This window comes from Eurypyga helias, unplaced genomic scaffold (assembly GCF_000690775.1).
Source record: "Eurypyga helias isolate BGI_N326 unplaced genomic scaffold, ASM69077v1 scaffold5812, whole genome shotgun sequence".
Taxonomy (NCBI): domain Eukaryota; kingdom Metazoa; phylum Chordata; class Aves; order Eurypygiformes; family Eurypygidae; genus Eurypyga; species Eurypyga helias.
Window position 1 is genome coordinate 67271 of NW_010237703.1, and position 16413 is coordinate 83683.

General features: G+C 44.7%; 1 protein-coding gene across 1 annotated transcript in view; it reads left to right on the forward strand.

Moving 5' to 3' along the window:
- CFTR (cystic fibrosis transmembrane conductance regulator (ATP-binding cassette sub-family C, member 7)) overlaps nucleotides 1-15236 on the forward strand; it is a gene marked incomplete at its 5' end in the record, with an annotated part of 76959 nt that extends 61723 nt beyond the window's left edge. Inside the window, 5 exons of the mRNA XM_010147550.1 lie at nucleotides 1398-1553; nucleotides 9722-9811; nucleotides 12881-13053; nucleotides 13408-13513; nucleotides 15030-15236. Of these exons, the coding sequence (XP_010145852.1) occupies nucleotides 1398-1553; nucleotides 9722-9811; nucleotides 12881-13053; nucleotides 13408-13513; nucleotides 15030-15236 (732 nt within the window). The remainder of the gene's footprint in view (nucleotides 1-1397; nucleotides 1554-9721; nucleotides 9812-12880; nucleotides 13054-13407; nucleotides 13514-15029) is intronic.
- Nucleotides 15237-16413: the final 1177 nt, after the last annotated feature.

Here is a 16413-nt window from a genome sequence, read left to right on the forward strand (position 1 = left end):
CAAGGGTAATGCACCGCTGGCTCCGGCAGCCGGAGGGTGGAGGTGCTGTCTACGCCACCCTGAATGATCATATAACAAACCGTAGACAGCGCTATTCTTCAGAAGATTGACAGACCTCTAAGTCATCTTCATGCGTGTTTGGGGCTGCATTCAAGAAAGAGCTGTGGTGTCAGGACAGCAGTTGGGCAGGGGTTTAACACTTTGGTTTAAAATTCAGTGCTGAAGGTATGTCCTCGGTGGGGTGGGAAGGAAGGTTTGGGCTATTTTCTGAGCTGGAGCCATACAGCCAGAGGGGAGATTTTAACTCTCCCACGTAGATGAGAAAACAGGTCCAGTGACAGCTCCCAGGCCTGGCCACGAGGCAGCTCTTTGCTCCTAGTTTGGATAGCACCAGCTGCTGCAGGTTTGGTAGATCTGTCTTGGTTTACACAAACTGGATATTTCATCTACTAAGTGTGAGGACACCAAAGTTTTGAAACTGGGAGTCTGAATTCCTCTAGCACCATCCTGAAACTGCTCTGCCTTTGGAAGAGAGGCACCTGTGATTCCTGGAGCGTAGAGGTGCAAGTGCCACAGCGGTCCAGTGGATTTACCTCCTGGAAAATCTCTTAAAGTAATGGAGCATGGAAAATGAAAGATACTTTTGTACTGTACAAAGAGGGGCAGAGCAATTAAAACAAAGATCCTTTTTTCAATGGCTATGATTTAGGAACTCGATCCAATTTTGGTGTGAATCCTGGACTCAGAGTTAGCGTTTCCAGAATTAGAGCTTAACTGGATCTCAATTGGAGCCTCCCCTTAAACTGTAGAGGATTTTCCTTACCTGTTAGGTAAGGAAAGGCAGCACCAGCTGGGTGGGTTGAGGATTTGCATTATTGCTTAGGGGCAAGCAACAGCACAGTGTGTGCTGTGACCACTGCCGTGGGCACAAGACACCCCACTACAGATTCACCATCTGATCAGAGTTAGGCTCTCTATTTGGAATTATATGGAAATGGAAAAGCTCAGTAATGTGATTTAGTGTGCTCCCTACTTGTTTTTTGTCTGCTGGATGGGGTTTTTGCTGAAGAGGGCTTCCTTAGCAAAAGAAAGGGGAAAGGATCAAAGAGCTGGACTGAGCAGTACCAGATAATATAAAAGCAAATTTCTGTTCTTCAGCTAAGGGTAGGCTAACAGATTTTTTCTTCTTAGTTAATTCTAACAAAACAAAGAAGAGCCTGGCCAAGTTTTTTATTCAGCCCTTGCTGCAGGCTCTTATAATTTCCAAATGAACGGCATTTACTCTAGGGATCCATTTGGATTGTTCTCCACTGCTGAGATCTCTAAGTGTTTCTGTCTTGGACTGCAGTTAATACGTGAGAAGTATTAAGTGTTTGCTTTTGTGATTTGCATTGTAGGTGGGCCTTTTAGGAAGAACTGGTTCAGGCAAAAGCACTTTACTTTTCGCGTTTTTAAGACTGCTGAATACAGAAGGGGATATCCAGATTGATGGAGTCTCCTGGAACACGGTCAGTGTGCAGCAATGGAGAAAGGCATTTGGAGTGATTCCTCAGGTAATGAGATTATTGGATATCTGTGTGCCTTTATTTTCATTTCATATATCCATATATGTATAGTTACCTTTAATCTGGAAATTAGTTGTGTTATGCTGAGAAACACAAACAAAAGGCAAAGATTTTGGGAAAAAGGGAGTGGGAGGGATGGAAGGATGGATGGATGGATGGATGGATGGAAGGAAGGAAGGAAGGATGGATACAATGATTTGCAGCAAACTCTACTTTTTGAGGTTTTCTATGCCACTCACACAAGCACTCTTCTAGAAATGGGAAGGTACAGCACACCCAACAGAAGTGTTCATAGCCTCCTTATCCCTGCACCTCTGAAATATGTTTTCTTCTCTGAAGAAAAAAATACAACCAGTGCTGTTCTCAGCTACTGCTTTCTAAAGCCCTACATCACATATTATGGTTAACGTGAATGCTACACATATCGCCTGTTTTTCCTGACAGGCCTGTAGCAAAATTACTGCTTTCCTCATATTTTACTAAACCACTAGCTGATCCCCAGCTTGGACCCATCACTTGTTTAGCGTTCTCCTCTCATTACATGTCATGGTGCATGTATAAGGGAGCACTTCATGTAATTAATGTTTGCAGTAGTCCTGGCATATGGGAAGTAATACCATTTCAGAGATGAAAAAGGAAGCAGTTCCTCACACAGATTTAAGCACCCTAATACTCTCAAATAACTGGAACAAGAAAAATAGCCTAAAAAACCTAGGGCTTCTGAGTCCTTTGCTACTGTTGCTGCCATTGGACCAGTGGCCTACATTACTTACAGCTCCGGATTATCTGTTTAAAAAATGAACATTATCGGCTTCATGCAGTACACTAGAAAGGCATTGCTCACTGTAATGGTAGGAATGAAAACTGATGGAATGAACTGCATAATTTTAATGCCATGTTTTGTATTTTTGTTATTGAAAGCTGCCAGTCCTTTCTAACAACAGTGATACAGGAGTAACACCTATTGGCCTTCTTGGCTTTGAAAGCTATACACTGGATAGTTTTTCAGCCAGCAAACATACAGTCTTTTCCATTATAATGGTCATTGCTTTGGAAATCTTGTGAGTGTGGCAGAATAATTCAAGTAGCAGCTGACTGCAGTCTTACCCATGAGTCACTTACAGTATCGGGAGGCAGAGGGACACCAGTTGCAGTTCATCCTGCCACACCGCGAGGTGACATGCAGTCTGTCCTGCATTTACCATCCTTGAGGGGTGGCTGCTAGCCTCAGAGACTCATGAGTATGTTGGTCACCCTGGTTGGCTCACTCTGTCAAGGACTGGGACAACCAGGGTGATCAAGAATGTACTTTTGACTGTCAGCTATCAAAGCCTTACTGTTCTATTCCTCCCATCCCAACTCCACCATAAAGGAGCTGCCAGATACACGTTGGTTTGTTCCCAGATAGTCTACCATATTAGAAAGGTGGTTATTATCTTAGGTTCACTGCAGCTCACCAGCTTTCTATCTGTTGTTGCACTCACCACATGAGGTGCTTTAAAATAGTTGGAGAGACTCTGGAACAGCCAACTGATTTAACTGAAAAATATGCTGTCAGGATGACATTTTTAAATAGTGGTTTTCTTTTCCATAACCATCATTGAAGAGCAGAGGTCTGTCTTCACTTTCACCCTCCGCTGGGTATGTAAGCTAAATTCTGCTTTCTACCACAGCACACCAAACCTAACTACCTCTAGTGAAGTCACTGACACGACTGTCATTCAGTCACTGTAGTCACTCCTGATCTATTTCAGTGTCATGGATGTGGGATGTAACTCCAGCCGAGCTGTTCCCGATGGCACTGTCTTGGCTTTGGTAGCTGTTAAAGGATGGTGAAATCCTTATGCTGGAAACACGATGGCTTTGATTTTGAAAACACAAGAGGGACTCCATTTAATTGTACTACTTAATGATCAGTTTTGAGTTGTGATAGCTTCCCTTTCTAAAATGTTACCACATTAGCCTGAGAGGCATTTATTTAAAGTAGGCACACAAAGAAGGCACAACTCTCTCCTCTCTGCATTTCCACAATCGTGCTCTGAAATTTCCTCAAAGGCAGCAATTTTTTAGCACTTTGACCTTGCCAGAACAGACCCTTTCTTCACTGCCAAGTCACACCCCCAACGAAACAGGACCAAGAGAGCGGTGATGAGTCTACTGGTTAGATTCGTTTCTTGCTTGAGCTCTGCCGACAGCCTGGTTGGCCATACGCTGCCTGCTGAGCTGAGACTTGCTTGGCAAGCTGCCTGTCATCATCCGTCCTGTCCTCTCTTCAACATTTTCTCTTTGATCTATTCCTGTAAACTTTTATTTCTTTATTATTACCGGTTTGGTCCTGTAACATGACTGTTGGTTGCAAGCATGAAAAAAAGTCACCCCTTCAGATCGAGGGATCAGTGCAGTGAACGGCAAATGCAGCTGTCTCTGTTTAGTTTGGAGGCCAGGTATGTTATCCAGCTGTCCTCCAAAGGATGGCTGTATAGGATGAAGGATGCCTTTACCGATATAACCTATGTCTCCACTGGGAAATTTTCCTGTACAATTTTCTGTATTGGAAGGGGCTTCCCTGTCTCTGTCATAGTCACCCTTTTGCTCTCAGCTCTTTCTTCTGCTGGGATGTGGTTGCCCAGCAGGGTTTCTGCTTTCCATCTCCAGTTGTCCTTGAGAACGCATGGACTCAGGAAAAAAGTGAATGCTTAGTAACAAGTAGCCTCATTGTCCAAGTGAAAAATATAATTAATAATTCTTATAGCTGCGTACTCACTATAGAGTCACTAATGGTATAGAAAACATCGTTCTACAGCCATCAGCAAAATGCAGGAGACATTTATTACAGGAGCAGTTTAACTTGCCCTTCTGACAGCGAGGTGCATTGTTAGTTCCTTGTTAATATTACACATTTACTTCAGTTTGGAAGTCCCTGATACAGGGATCAATGCCAAAAAATCCCAGCCCTCCATTCTCTGGAAGGTCATGCGAGTTGCCAGCCTATTTGCATGCCTCAGCTTGCAGCTCCTGTCCTAAAGCCTTGCCAAAGAACTGCACATTGTGCCTCCAAAGTTCCCCAGGTTCAGAACAAAATGAAGTTTTCACCAGCACTTCCCCACCAGGGAAGAGAAATTGCATATGCCACCCTGCCTTTCCCAGCAGAACAAAGGGAGCCTTTTGTTCTTTGCTGTTCACCTATGGCTTCAGAATGAAAAAAAAAAAAAAAAAAGTTGGCTCTCCTTTCCTGGGAGGCTGGCCTACAGCAACACCTGGAGATTCACTGTGTCCAGGAGAGGCTTCGCTAGCAAAAGAACACTCTGCCTGAGGAGTGCTTGCTCATGAAAAGTTTCAAACACTTTCCTTCTCTTTCTTACCCCTACATTTTCCAACTTAGAAGAAAAGAAGTGGTTTTGCTCTGTGGGAAGCTCATTGATCCCTACCTGCATAGCTCACACAGTGTCCTAACGCACTGCTGTCTGCTCCATCTGATGCTGGAATGGCCTGTGGGAGGTCAGGGATCACACTGAACCAGAGCAAAGGCAAAAACCTGTTTCTTTCAGTATCTCAAATCCATCTGTCAGTGGTGCGAAGGTAAATCATATAAAACACATTTCCTGGAGCACCCAGAAGGAAGTTCCTTCCTGTAGCTCCTCACATGAGGAAGCAGAGCCGACCATGATCCTACAGGATGTTTGTCGTTCCCATGCAAAGCCATTGCTCCAGCAGTAGCAGACTGTTTGAAGTACAATCACAGCCTATCGTCCCTTCTTTCCGGGAGATCCTTTCTGATGCTTCTTCTGCAAGAATTTCCCCACCACATTTCCGGGGTGAGGACATGCAGATGAATCTGGTTTTAACACACTGAAGCTCTTTTTCATACTGGTGCTCGTGCAGGTTGCACCCTGAAGTATTTAATGGAGTCAAACTGAGAAAATGCCTTCAGAAATTTGGCCTTGAATGGAGGAGACCTGCAGCCAACTGTCCTTTAAAATAAATCAGAAGAAACCTGAGGCCATAGGGTGCTGCTAGATCAAAGGAAAGAGATGACTTCTGGTGTCTTCTTCGAGTGCTATTCCACGGCATCCTGGCAGGTCTCACACCGGTTTTTATGTGTAGATACTCCATATAGAGTTAAAATCAAGCTTAGCATGGAGAACAAGATGACTACGGTTTGTGGGACTGCCAGCTGACCAAAAAAAATCAAATCACTTTTGCTCCTTTATTTTACTTAAGAAGTGAAATTTCACAACTTTTATCTTTGTAGTTCCAATTTTTCAGTAGCTATCTCACTTTGTTCATTATTTCTGTCTGTCTGCCTGTCTGCCTCCAGCGCTGTTTCATCACTGCTCAAACCCTTCTGGGCTGTTCACTTTTGGAGGTCTCGGGGGTGTCTGTCTTGCAGCGTGCCAGGGCTCTCCTTCACGCTCCCCCAGAGGTGGTCCCACAGGGGTTGGGTTCCTGCAGGACATCCAGACAAGCCAGTGTAACTATTCCAGCCAGCATCTGCTGCACCAGACCCATGCACAGAGCACCTGGGGACATAAATTAACAACCCCACATGCCTATTTTGGGCAGTATATATGTTGTTTTCTGCATCGTGGGTTCGGTGTTGCCAGGAGCACTGCACTTGTGTTTACCAGTAAACTCTATGGGAGGCAGAAGTTTTAGCATCTTCAGGGGACCATGTTACGGAACTGATCCCAAAATACTTGCAGAAGGTCTTCATTGCTTCCATGCTCTTATTCTTGTCTGAAAATATTCTAATGTCAATGTGAAGTCCCTAAAGGGCACTTAGGAAAAGAAAACCTCTAACTCGACACCTAACACTGAAGCATTCACATAGCAATTTGATTTTCTTACATGTTGATATTGTTATTATAATATATACAGAGTGGAGGAAGCTACATGGAGGTCATACCGTTGTTACGCTTAACTTCTCTGTGTGTGGAGCTGGTGTCTGCTTCCAGCTGATGCTGCATTTGTTCTCCTGTCTGTGGGTCTGGCTGAGGGCCTGCACACGGGCTGTCTTTGCTTGCAACAGCAGCTACTCACAGCCAGGATACTCCCACTCCTTAGCAGCCTCTTGTCAACTGGTTCTTTAGTCTTCTGTGTGCCTTTGCCTAGGTACTGCAAGGTCTCGGTTCTTCACACAAGCTTTCTAAGTGACCTAAGTGTTATCACCACAAGTTGGGTGTATCCCACACTGTAACCAATACACAGAAGCTCTAACCGCTGAGGGGGATTAATGCCCTTCAGAGGGGTTGATTTACAATATTTGGGGTGGTCAGAACATAAACATGACAATATTTATATTCCCGAGTGTTTTGCTTGTGGGTGGATGTCAGTGCTGAGAAACTCTTTGTTGTATAATCACACCTGTTATCATCCTGGGTGAATTTGAAGAAGTGACCGAGAAGGAGACGGTTCCAGATTTGCTGCCAGTCTCCCCAGCCAGCCATTCCCCCTTCCAATGTTCTCCTTATTTCTACTTCTTCTATATTTATAAATAATAGGTAAGACCATGGGATTCACTTTTGGGTTGTTTCATTTTAGACTTCTGGCTTTCCAGAATTTTTGATTTTTTTTTTTCCTGCTTCTTTTTAAGCAAGACTCAAGTGCAGAAACCCTATGCAGTTTCTAATGAGCTGAGAGGAAGGAGGTGTTGAAAAGGAGAGAGAAGTACCAGAATTCAGAACAATGAAATATTTACCTTGAGGAAAAAAAGAAGTACTTTGGGGAATAGCTTGCTTTTAGTGCCCTGCTTCTTGAAAGCACAGTTATTAGGAATAACAGCAGTTTCTGAGTAAAGTAGTTCCCTTTATTTCTCTGCCTGCTAAACTTCAGCAAGAATGTTATTCAGGCCTATCTTATTTAAAACTGGTTTGTTTGGTTAACTATTCTTCACCACTGAGAAATGAAAATACCTATTCCATTAGTTGAATGTATGGTGCTCGAAGTGTGAACAAACCCATGTCTGACACTGTTTCCACAGCGTTATTATTTCCACCGCACCCACTACTTGTAAGAATTTAATCCTGCTGCAAATACGTCGCCCCGCTCACGCCACCTAACCCGTGCAGGGCATGGGAAAAGGTCTGCGCTCTACTTCACCGAAGCATTCATTGTTATTAACGACCATGATTATAAAGGAAAGCGTCTGCTGTTTCCCCCTAGTCTCTACCAAAAATACTCCAATGACTTCCAGCTGCGAGCGATGCTGCCCCTGCTGCAGCTCAGTCAGTGCGTTGGTGGCAGTGCGGTGAAGGCATCGCCATGTTTAATCCACCCCACTGGCTGCAGGGCACCACGGCGCAGCTGCTTTTCTCCTCTGGTCTCTCGAATCTGGTACCTACTTCTCTTACACCAAGTAAATTATTGGCAGTGGCTTACTTAATTAAGCAAATGAATTAATGTAATTTATTTTTCTCTGCCACGTTTAAACTTTAAATTAATCATAATTAGATGATTAATGTAAATGTGTGTATAAATCATTTTTTGAAATCTGATGAAAGAATGCCAAGTTCCCAAGGTAGGTCAGATGGAAATTGTGGCAGACTGGCCAAACGTTGGGAAAGTACTTGCTAAGCATATTCTCTTGGCCATTTTCTGGCTGGTACAGCTAGCCCTTCACTGCTTTTGGTAGCGTTTGACTACCAAGACTCCAAGAAATCCTGTGGCTGTGAATGGCATTTCAACATGCTTTCTCTAAATAAATATTTTCTTTAGGAAGACAAAAGAGAAGAAAATAATTGCCTCAAATCTTTCCTCTCAGTATTTGTTCCATATGTACAAGGAAAGAGCAAGCAAATGGCAGTATTTCTCAACAGCTCACTCCTACATTCTTTGAGAGCGGGTTGTCCCTGCTACAAGCAGCAGGTGTACCTTGTGGCAGGGCAGAGAAAGCAACTGCTTGGTTTTATCTCATCAGAAATGTTGTGCAACCTCAGTGTCCCCTGAAGAATCCAATTTCCACCAGAATCTGACACACCCACCCCATGTAAAAAGAGATTAAACAAATATTTAATTTTGTCTGAGTCATTGCTTTTCGAGCTACAGAACATGTATCTGAGGGACGTTCGCTTCAATTTGCTTGCCTAAACTGCTGACAAAAGCAGAATCGGGTAGTAAACCTCAGTGCGAGAAGGATGCGCTCTCAGTGCCAGGAAATGTGCATCCTCTTCATCTTGGGGGACAATGGAAGGAAGGACAGAGCAGGGGGAGAGCACAGGCTATAGCAGCAGTCAGGGAAGGCTCGTAGACCAGCAAGAGGGTTGTTGCTGCTGCAGTGGTGAATCAGTTCATGCTGTGTCACATCTCGGTGACGTTTAATGGGTTTAAATTGAAAGCAGGAAGATTTAGATTGGACATCAGGAAGAAGTTCTTCACAGAGAGGGTGGGGAGGCACTGGAACAGGTTGCCCAGAGAAGCTGTGGATGCCCCATCCCTGGAAGTGTTCAAGGCCAGGCTGGATGAGGCTTGGAGCAACCTGGTCTAGTGCAAGGTGTCCCTGCCCATGGCAGGGGGGTTGGAACTAGATGGGATTTGAGGTCCCTTCCAACCCAAACCGTTCTGTGGTTCTGTGATGTGACAGTGAGAGAGAGAAGGAAAGAAAACCCTCTTTTGAGATAGGACTGGGACAAGGTGAATTGCCAGGTAACAGAATGATGCTGCTGCACGTTTGGCTACAGTTGATTAGAAAAAGAAGTTCGTGGATGAAAAGCAACTTAGGATAGTGTCCCTGCATACCAACAAATATCCAACAGTCTTTGTTTCTCAAAACCAAATTGTGGAAACACACACTTTGGTTTAGTGATCTTTTTCTGTTTGGATTTGTTTCACAAAATAAAGAATCAAAAATTGCAAAAGGCTTATTCCAAAATAGAAATACAGGAAATATTTTTCTCTGAAAACTGCTGAAATTTGATTTTTACTGTTTTTCAGACAAGTTTGGGTAAGTTTTTATTAAGATAGTTGCCATATTTGAACATAAGGATATTTAAAATCACTTTTTTGTAGCAACTTCTTAAAAAACTTAATTCACGTGCAATAAGCTCTGTCTCGTAATGGCAACAGGTTACTCTTTCTCTATATGCTTTACAATTAACAGTGCTTTACCCAGTGCTTCAGGGTATCGATCTACCTGAGTCTGTGTATCTTTTTTCTCATAGAAAGTGTTCATATTTTCTGGAACTTTTCGGATGAATTTGGATCCTTATGGGCAGTGGAATGATGAAGAAATATGGAAAGTTGCAGAGGAGGTAAAACTGTTTAATGTTATTTGTATCCCTCTGATGAAGCGTTACATCAGGGTGCACTGTAGGTCAAATGATTATGATATGCTACATTTATATAAAGTCTTAAAAAAAAAAAGTGCTGAGGAAAGATAATGCTGTGCTATAAACCATGTTTCCTTATTACCTAACAAAAAGGCACCTTTGTCAGAGATTAAAAAAAAGAAGAGAGAAACGTCCATACAGCACAGTCTGAGTTCCTCATGCAGTGATTTAGCACAGGTGAGGTGACCCTGAAAGAAAAAAAAAAAGTGGAGGAAGCTGATACAGCAAAATGTAGTGTAATCTTTTCTCATTTTAATGCTCTGGCAAATATATGAAATCTCTGCAAGGCATTTTTCTACCAAAATGTGTAAGCATGACTAGTAAATATTTTGGAGACCAGGAAAAAAAAAAAAAAGGAAAAAGGAAACCCAAGGAAAAATGTCTCTGGCCTGGAGCTATTGCAATAGATATTTATATTCAACCTAGAAAATTCTTTTCTTGAAATATTTTCCAGATAGTGTGATTCTCAGGGCAATGTAAAGCCAGCTGAGAAGGAGTGCTCTCTGATGCCAAAGTCAGGCTGCTTGTCTCATGGGCAGCTGCCTCTTTTGTGGAAAATGAGAGTCATGGAATATTAGAGTTTATGAACCTGTAGGTTTTCTTGTCTTTTTGGTTGAGTCTTTAGCAAGATATTGTTCTTCTCAAGCCTGGGGGCCAGGTTGTCGCAGCGCTGTTCCCACGCTGAGCCCAACCTCAGGTGCTGCAGCTCCACAGGGCTCGATAGGTTGCCTGGGGGTGAGCAAGGCCCGGGGAAAAGGTGGGTGAGAGGTAAGGGTGGGAAAGAGCTGCAGCCTAGAAAGCAGATTTCCCTTTCCAAGGTAGGGGTGACCTAATTAATACAGTCTCAGTAACGCATTGCTGTCGTTTTCCTTGTTCATAGCAAGTCTCAACTATCAGAAAATGGTTACAAGTGTGAGACTTAATCTGAAAGCTTCCTCCTTTCCCATCCAGGAGGTCTGCTCCCTCTCTCTTTTGTTTTATCTAATTTCTTCCGTAAGCTTGGAAAAGAGGAAGGGAGACACTCTCTATGAGTAATTTACTGTTAAATAAAAACATCCTGACGTTTTTGATTAAATGATGTGACAGCAGCTTTTCAGCCAGTCCTGGCAGAGGTAGCAGGGTGCTCAGTGCTGTGCTTCTCTGCTCCTGTGAGGCTGGGAAAAAATAGAGTGTGGATTAACACCCCCTATCTTGAAAATAACAAGCTCTACTTCTGCTTTTGAGGATTGTTTTCTCTGTGTGCATGTATCCAGCCTGGGATTTTAAAGAGCTAAACCTCATTCACAGCGTCAGGGGGAAAAAAAAAGTGTAGTTTGAAGTGTTTATCATTAAGGAGTTTGGCAAATCTGTATGTGATACAGAGTTTTTCATTGCACGGGTGAGAGAGCAAAGCAAATAGAAAAGAAAACAAGGCTATAAAACTTTTAGTAGGAGTGACTGGATTGTTTACAAAGTTTGTGCTCTTGAAATCTGGCTTCTTAGTGACAGTGAGTCAGTGTAACTTCGGGAGCGCTGCGCAGAAAGCAAGCTAACTGTCAGTTTCTTCCTGACCCACGTTGGCTGCTGAGGATTTAGAGGATCCTGCGGAGATCAGCATCAGCTCTTCAGGCTCCTTGCGATCAGCTTCAGAGAGCAAGGCCTTGCCTGAACAGATCTCAGATGTTTCACTTTTTATTGCCCCCGTATTTCAGCACCTGAATCAGTCAGCCTCGCATCACCTGTTGAGGCTGGGTTTTACTGTTCCAGTCAGCTCTCTGGACCCTACAGGCACATGAAGGGACCTCATGCAGTTTTAAGAAGAAAGAACCTTTTCCAGTCATTAGTTGCAACATTTCACTAAAGGACACGATGAGTGTTCAACAGAAAACTGAGGAACAAAGCAGTGGCCTTGATGTGCTTATAAATAAAAGCATGAACTCTTCAGCAGCTTAGCAGACCTACCCATACACCCCAGTTTCATAGCGTTTCCATGTAAAACAGAAACACAAAGGAGGAATTCTAATTCTTTTTTCTTTTTTTTTGCCTCTGGAATGCAAATTAATTGCAGATCAGTAATATATAAAAATACCAAGGGGGTTTTCATAAACCACTTGGGTTACATTGCATTTTTGTAACGTATTTTGGAGCAGTGCAACTCACGTACGTTTCCCAGTTCTCATATTTTACAACAATTTGTCTCTAAAGGATGCTGATGAGCCAAGGAGCACGGTGGGTTTGGACCTGTAGAAGATGCAAAGCTTTGCTATGGGGTGTACAAAATGCATCTTCCAACGAGAAGAAAAAGGAGCACTGGAATAGACAGCCAGAAAACATCTCCTGAGCTGGATTCCGGTTTCTGGTCCAAGTGCAGCAGCTTCACATGGCACGGGCACCCCTCTAAACATTTTGTCAGCAGTGCTAGAGGGAAGCCTGTGATGCTATTAGTGGGAACAAAGTGCACAGGACTTTTGGGGCAGCAAAGGGAGCAGAGGGAAGTGCTCTCAGAGACGCAGAGACAATGGCCAGTCTGGCCTGGGTTATTTTCTCTGTGGCTGTAATGTAGCGTGTGAATTTTGGTCATTTCTATTTACTCTCCTAGTAACCAGAGAGGCTTGGTTTCCTTTCAAAAATCAGTTTCCTTAACATTTCCCCAATGACGTACATTGCTGCTGGATAAAAAGTTTCAAATACCTTCTTCTCTTTAGCCTGCAAACTCAGAATGATTTGGTCAAAATGCCAAAACTCATTGTATGTGACAAACAAATGAAGCATTCCCGACATAAATCCCAGCATGTTGTAAGAGTCAATGTTGTAAGACTATTTCAGTGCTTTTCACATCAAGCAGCTATTAGCTTGTAGTCTTTATAGGACAGATTCACCTTTTCATCGATTTATATTTTGTCTTCGCTGTCAGAAATGAAAGGCAAGGAAATTAAAGGCATTGGCTGCCATACCCCCAGTCAGCAGTAACTGTACCTCACTGATTTTTCCTGTCCTTTCTCTCTCCGGCAGGTTGGGCTGAAGTCTGTAATTGAGCAATTTCCAGGCCAGCTTGATTTCATTCTTGTGGACGGAGGCTGCGTTCTCAGTCATGGCCACAAACAGCTGATGTGCCTTGCCCGGTCAGTTCTCAGCAAAGCTAAAATCTTGCTGCTCGATGAACCAAGCGCTCACCTGGACCCTGTGTACGTTTTGCTCTTTTGCTCTATCTTCTAGTAGGAAATAAGAAAACCACTGAGGCAGCACCACCGGAAGAGACCTTTTGTAACTTGTCTGGTCCGTGACTAACATGATTTCAGTTATGTGTGTTAGTAGTTGTGCTGGAGGATCAGGGAAGCTTAGTTAGCTTTAAGGCTGATACGTACTTTCACAGCAGAAAGGCCGCATGCTGAGGCACTGCCGAACCCTCCTTAGGTGTTGGTGTGCGTGCACGTGAGCTGTGCAGCGTGCAGCCAGACGATTAAATACCATCAGGTAAGTGATGAGCTGTGCTGGCCTGTACTTTGCACTCTAAACGCTGATGCTTGTTTGCCTTTCAGAACTTCCCAAGTGATCAGGAAGACCCTGAAGCATGCGTTTGCCAACTGCACGGTGATACTCTCCGAACACAGGCTGGAGGCGATGCTGGAGTGCCAGCGGTTTTTGGTGAGCATTACCTGTAGTCTCATGTACTGTTATGGCATTACATTTGATGAATGTGTGAAACACGCCAGGCAGAATGGATGAGGTTGGCTGGATCGATGGGAGTCGTTCAGGGCAGTTGAGCACCCTAGCCACCTGCAGAAGGGCAGCAGGCTCCTGTTTGTTCTTTCCCATGAGCTGCTATAGACAACTGTGTTCAGATGGGCTGGGTCACGTTATGGAAGAGCTGGATTCCTTCCTGCAGGCAGAAGGGCGGTTTTCCAGGTTACCCAGCTGCTGACTCAGATGCCTGTGCTGGACTCAGTCAGGAAAGTGCCTTATATTGCCAATTGGCTCAGGAGCTCCAGAAAAATGCCAGCATCTCACAGAGTTTTACCATTGCTGAGGCAGAAACAGCTGCTCTTGCTCGTGGGCTTCATGGGGCAGAGGGGTTTCCTGAGAAAACATCCGATGGTCAGAATTGCTGATTTCTTTTATCAAGCCACTTGAATGTTCCTTTCTCGTTTAATCAAGGTGACAAAGTATTTAAGTCCTGGGGTATTTCCTTTGTTATATAAAAATTGTTAGTAAAGGAAATAAAAGGCAAATTATGCAATTGTTCTTAAAAATTAGGTTCCTTCCTCTGTATTTTTTCTTGATTCTTCCATAAGAGAGTACCTTCATTTTATTAGCAGAGTGAAACATTGTTTTCCACGTGCATTTGCTGGGGTGTATTAGCACAGTGGGAGGGATACAGTCCCAAGCTGAAGGAGGCTGGTCAATAGGCAGGCTGTACGTCCTTTTGGATGTGCTGCTCCTGTACGTGCGCTGGACTTCAGCCTCACCACCAGCCCGCAGCCTTGGGACAGAGCCTCGGCCGGCACGCAGCCTCTGCCCAGAGCAGGTTTCCCACCATCCAAACAACATTTTAGTGACTGAGCTGCTAAATAAAAGCTCTTTCCCGTCACACCTGTGGCCTCACCCAAGACATGTTGGCATTGCTGTGACAGCGGAGGAGCCTGATTTTTCCCCGTCTGCTCCCTGGCAGGGGAGGCTGGCACAGCCTTACAGGGCAAACCTGTTGTGGCCTTCAAACACAGGCCAGCAGCGCTTCCTTGTTTGGTGAGAAGAAAGCAAAGAAGGCCTGGCACCTTGCTGGCAGCCTTCTCCCTGTACTTGTGACATAACTGTCCTCTGCAGTTAACACTTTCTTAACCCTTAACCTGGCAATTTAGCAGAGCCGAGGAGACGCCACAGCACCTGGAGACTTCAACAAACGATCTCAGAGGTAGAAAGGAAGTTGCAAGGAGAAATCAGCAAGCCCAGCGGCATTTTGTAACTTGAGCAATAGGCACCTTTTCCACATGTTAAAATTTTAACGTCTGTTTTTGTGGTTGTAATTAGAAATCACAAATCATAAACCAGGCTTTTCCTGTTAGCAGCAGATCGCTGTTACGTCTCTGTCTCACTTCCCTGCTCCGTTAGCTGAATTCTGTCAGCACCACCGTTGCCCGTCTAACGAAGTGATATATTTCTTCAGGTAATCGAGGATAATAAATTGCGGCAGTATGAATCTATTCAGAAGCTGCTGAACGAAAAGAGCTCCTTCAGGCAAGCCATCAGCCACGCCGATCGCCTTAAGCTACTCCCGGTACACCACAGAAACTCCAGCAAACGCAAGCCTCGGCCCAAAATCACTGCCTTGCAGGAGGAGACGGAGGAAGAAGTGCAGGAGACGAGGCTGTGAGCCGTGGGGTGGGCACCCTCTCTGTGGAGCGAGTCGTCAGCACCGCCCCATGACGACAGGACCCGTGAACCTGCGGGAGCCGCGCACAAATGGGACCTTGCAGGAGGTGTTCACCGCGGCGACCACGTGTGCTTTTGGGAATTACTTCCCTTCCATGGTTAATCACATGCAAGTCAGTACATTGTTAGAAGTTTTGCCACTTTTAACGGTAAAACCAGACTTGCTTTGAAAAGCTGCTCTAGTTCGGTACACAGCAGACGGCAAGCAGAAGCGACCTGCCTAGCCCGACATCATCATTTCACAAGATTGTTAGAGGGGAGAGGTCCAGACAGAAGGAAGAATGTGAGACAAGTAATCAAACCTGGGTGGAAAATAGAAAAATCGGAATGTAAAAAGCTTCCTTGGATTCACTTCCTGCAAACGAATTGAGACATCAGCAAGGTGCACAGAAAACATCCTCCTCTCTGTTTTTCGTGCAGCAACTGTAATTTCACCTTAGCAGAAAAGGCCCCGTGCCCTCTCGTAACAGCGTGCGCGCGTAGGTGAGAGGGAAGGGAGAGAGGGCATTGACTTGCCAGCCAGTCAGCATCTGGAAGGATCGGGATTTCCTCTGAAAACCGAGGAGACGCTCTGCCCGACCCCGCAGACGCTCGCAGCAGGCTGCGTGCAGGCTGGCCTCCGTCTCCAGGGACGGGTAGGACTCCCGGCAGTGCGACGGGGGCAGCCTGCGTGGGTCTGGCACCTTCACGTGCTTTCACTCCGGCCTGAAAAGAAACCACTCTGAAGTAGCCTTTAATAATGAAATTCATTTTTTATACTCCTCTGGTTTGCAGTTTTGTGATGGAACGCGACTTTAGGCTATTTTATTTATTTTAATATCGTTGCGAACATTTACTAAGGAAATTACGTATTTTAAGAGTGATTCTGTACTATGAAGGAAAATATATTTGTACAAAGAGTTTTATACCTGGATTGTCGGGTGGGTGTTTTTGTGCTACGGGTCTGTGACGTCACGCTATGACGCAGCTGCCGGACCGAGGGCACCCCCAGGGCTGAGATGCCCTGGCCACGCGGGCACGACGGGTTGCCGCCTTTAAATAAAAAAAACCGAGCGCAATAAGGCTGCCCGTACGTCACGTCACGTCACGTCACGCACGTCACGTCACGGGCAGCGCCG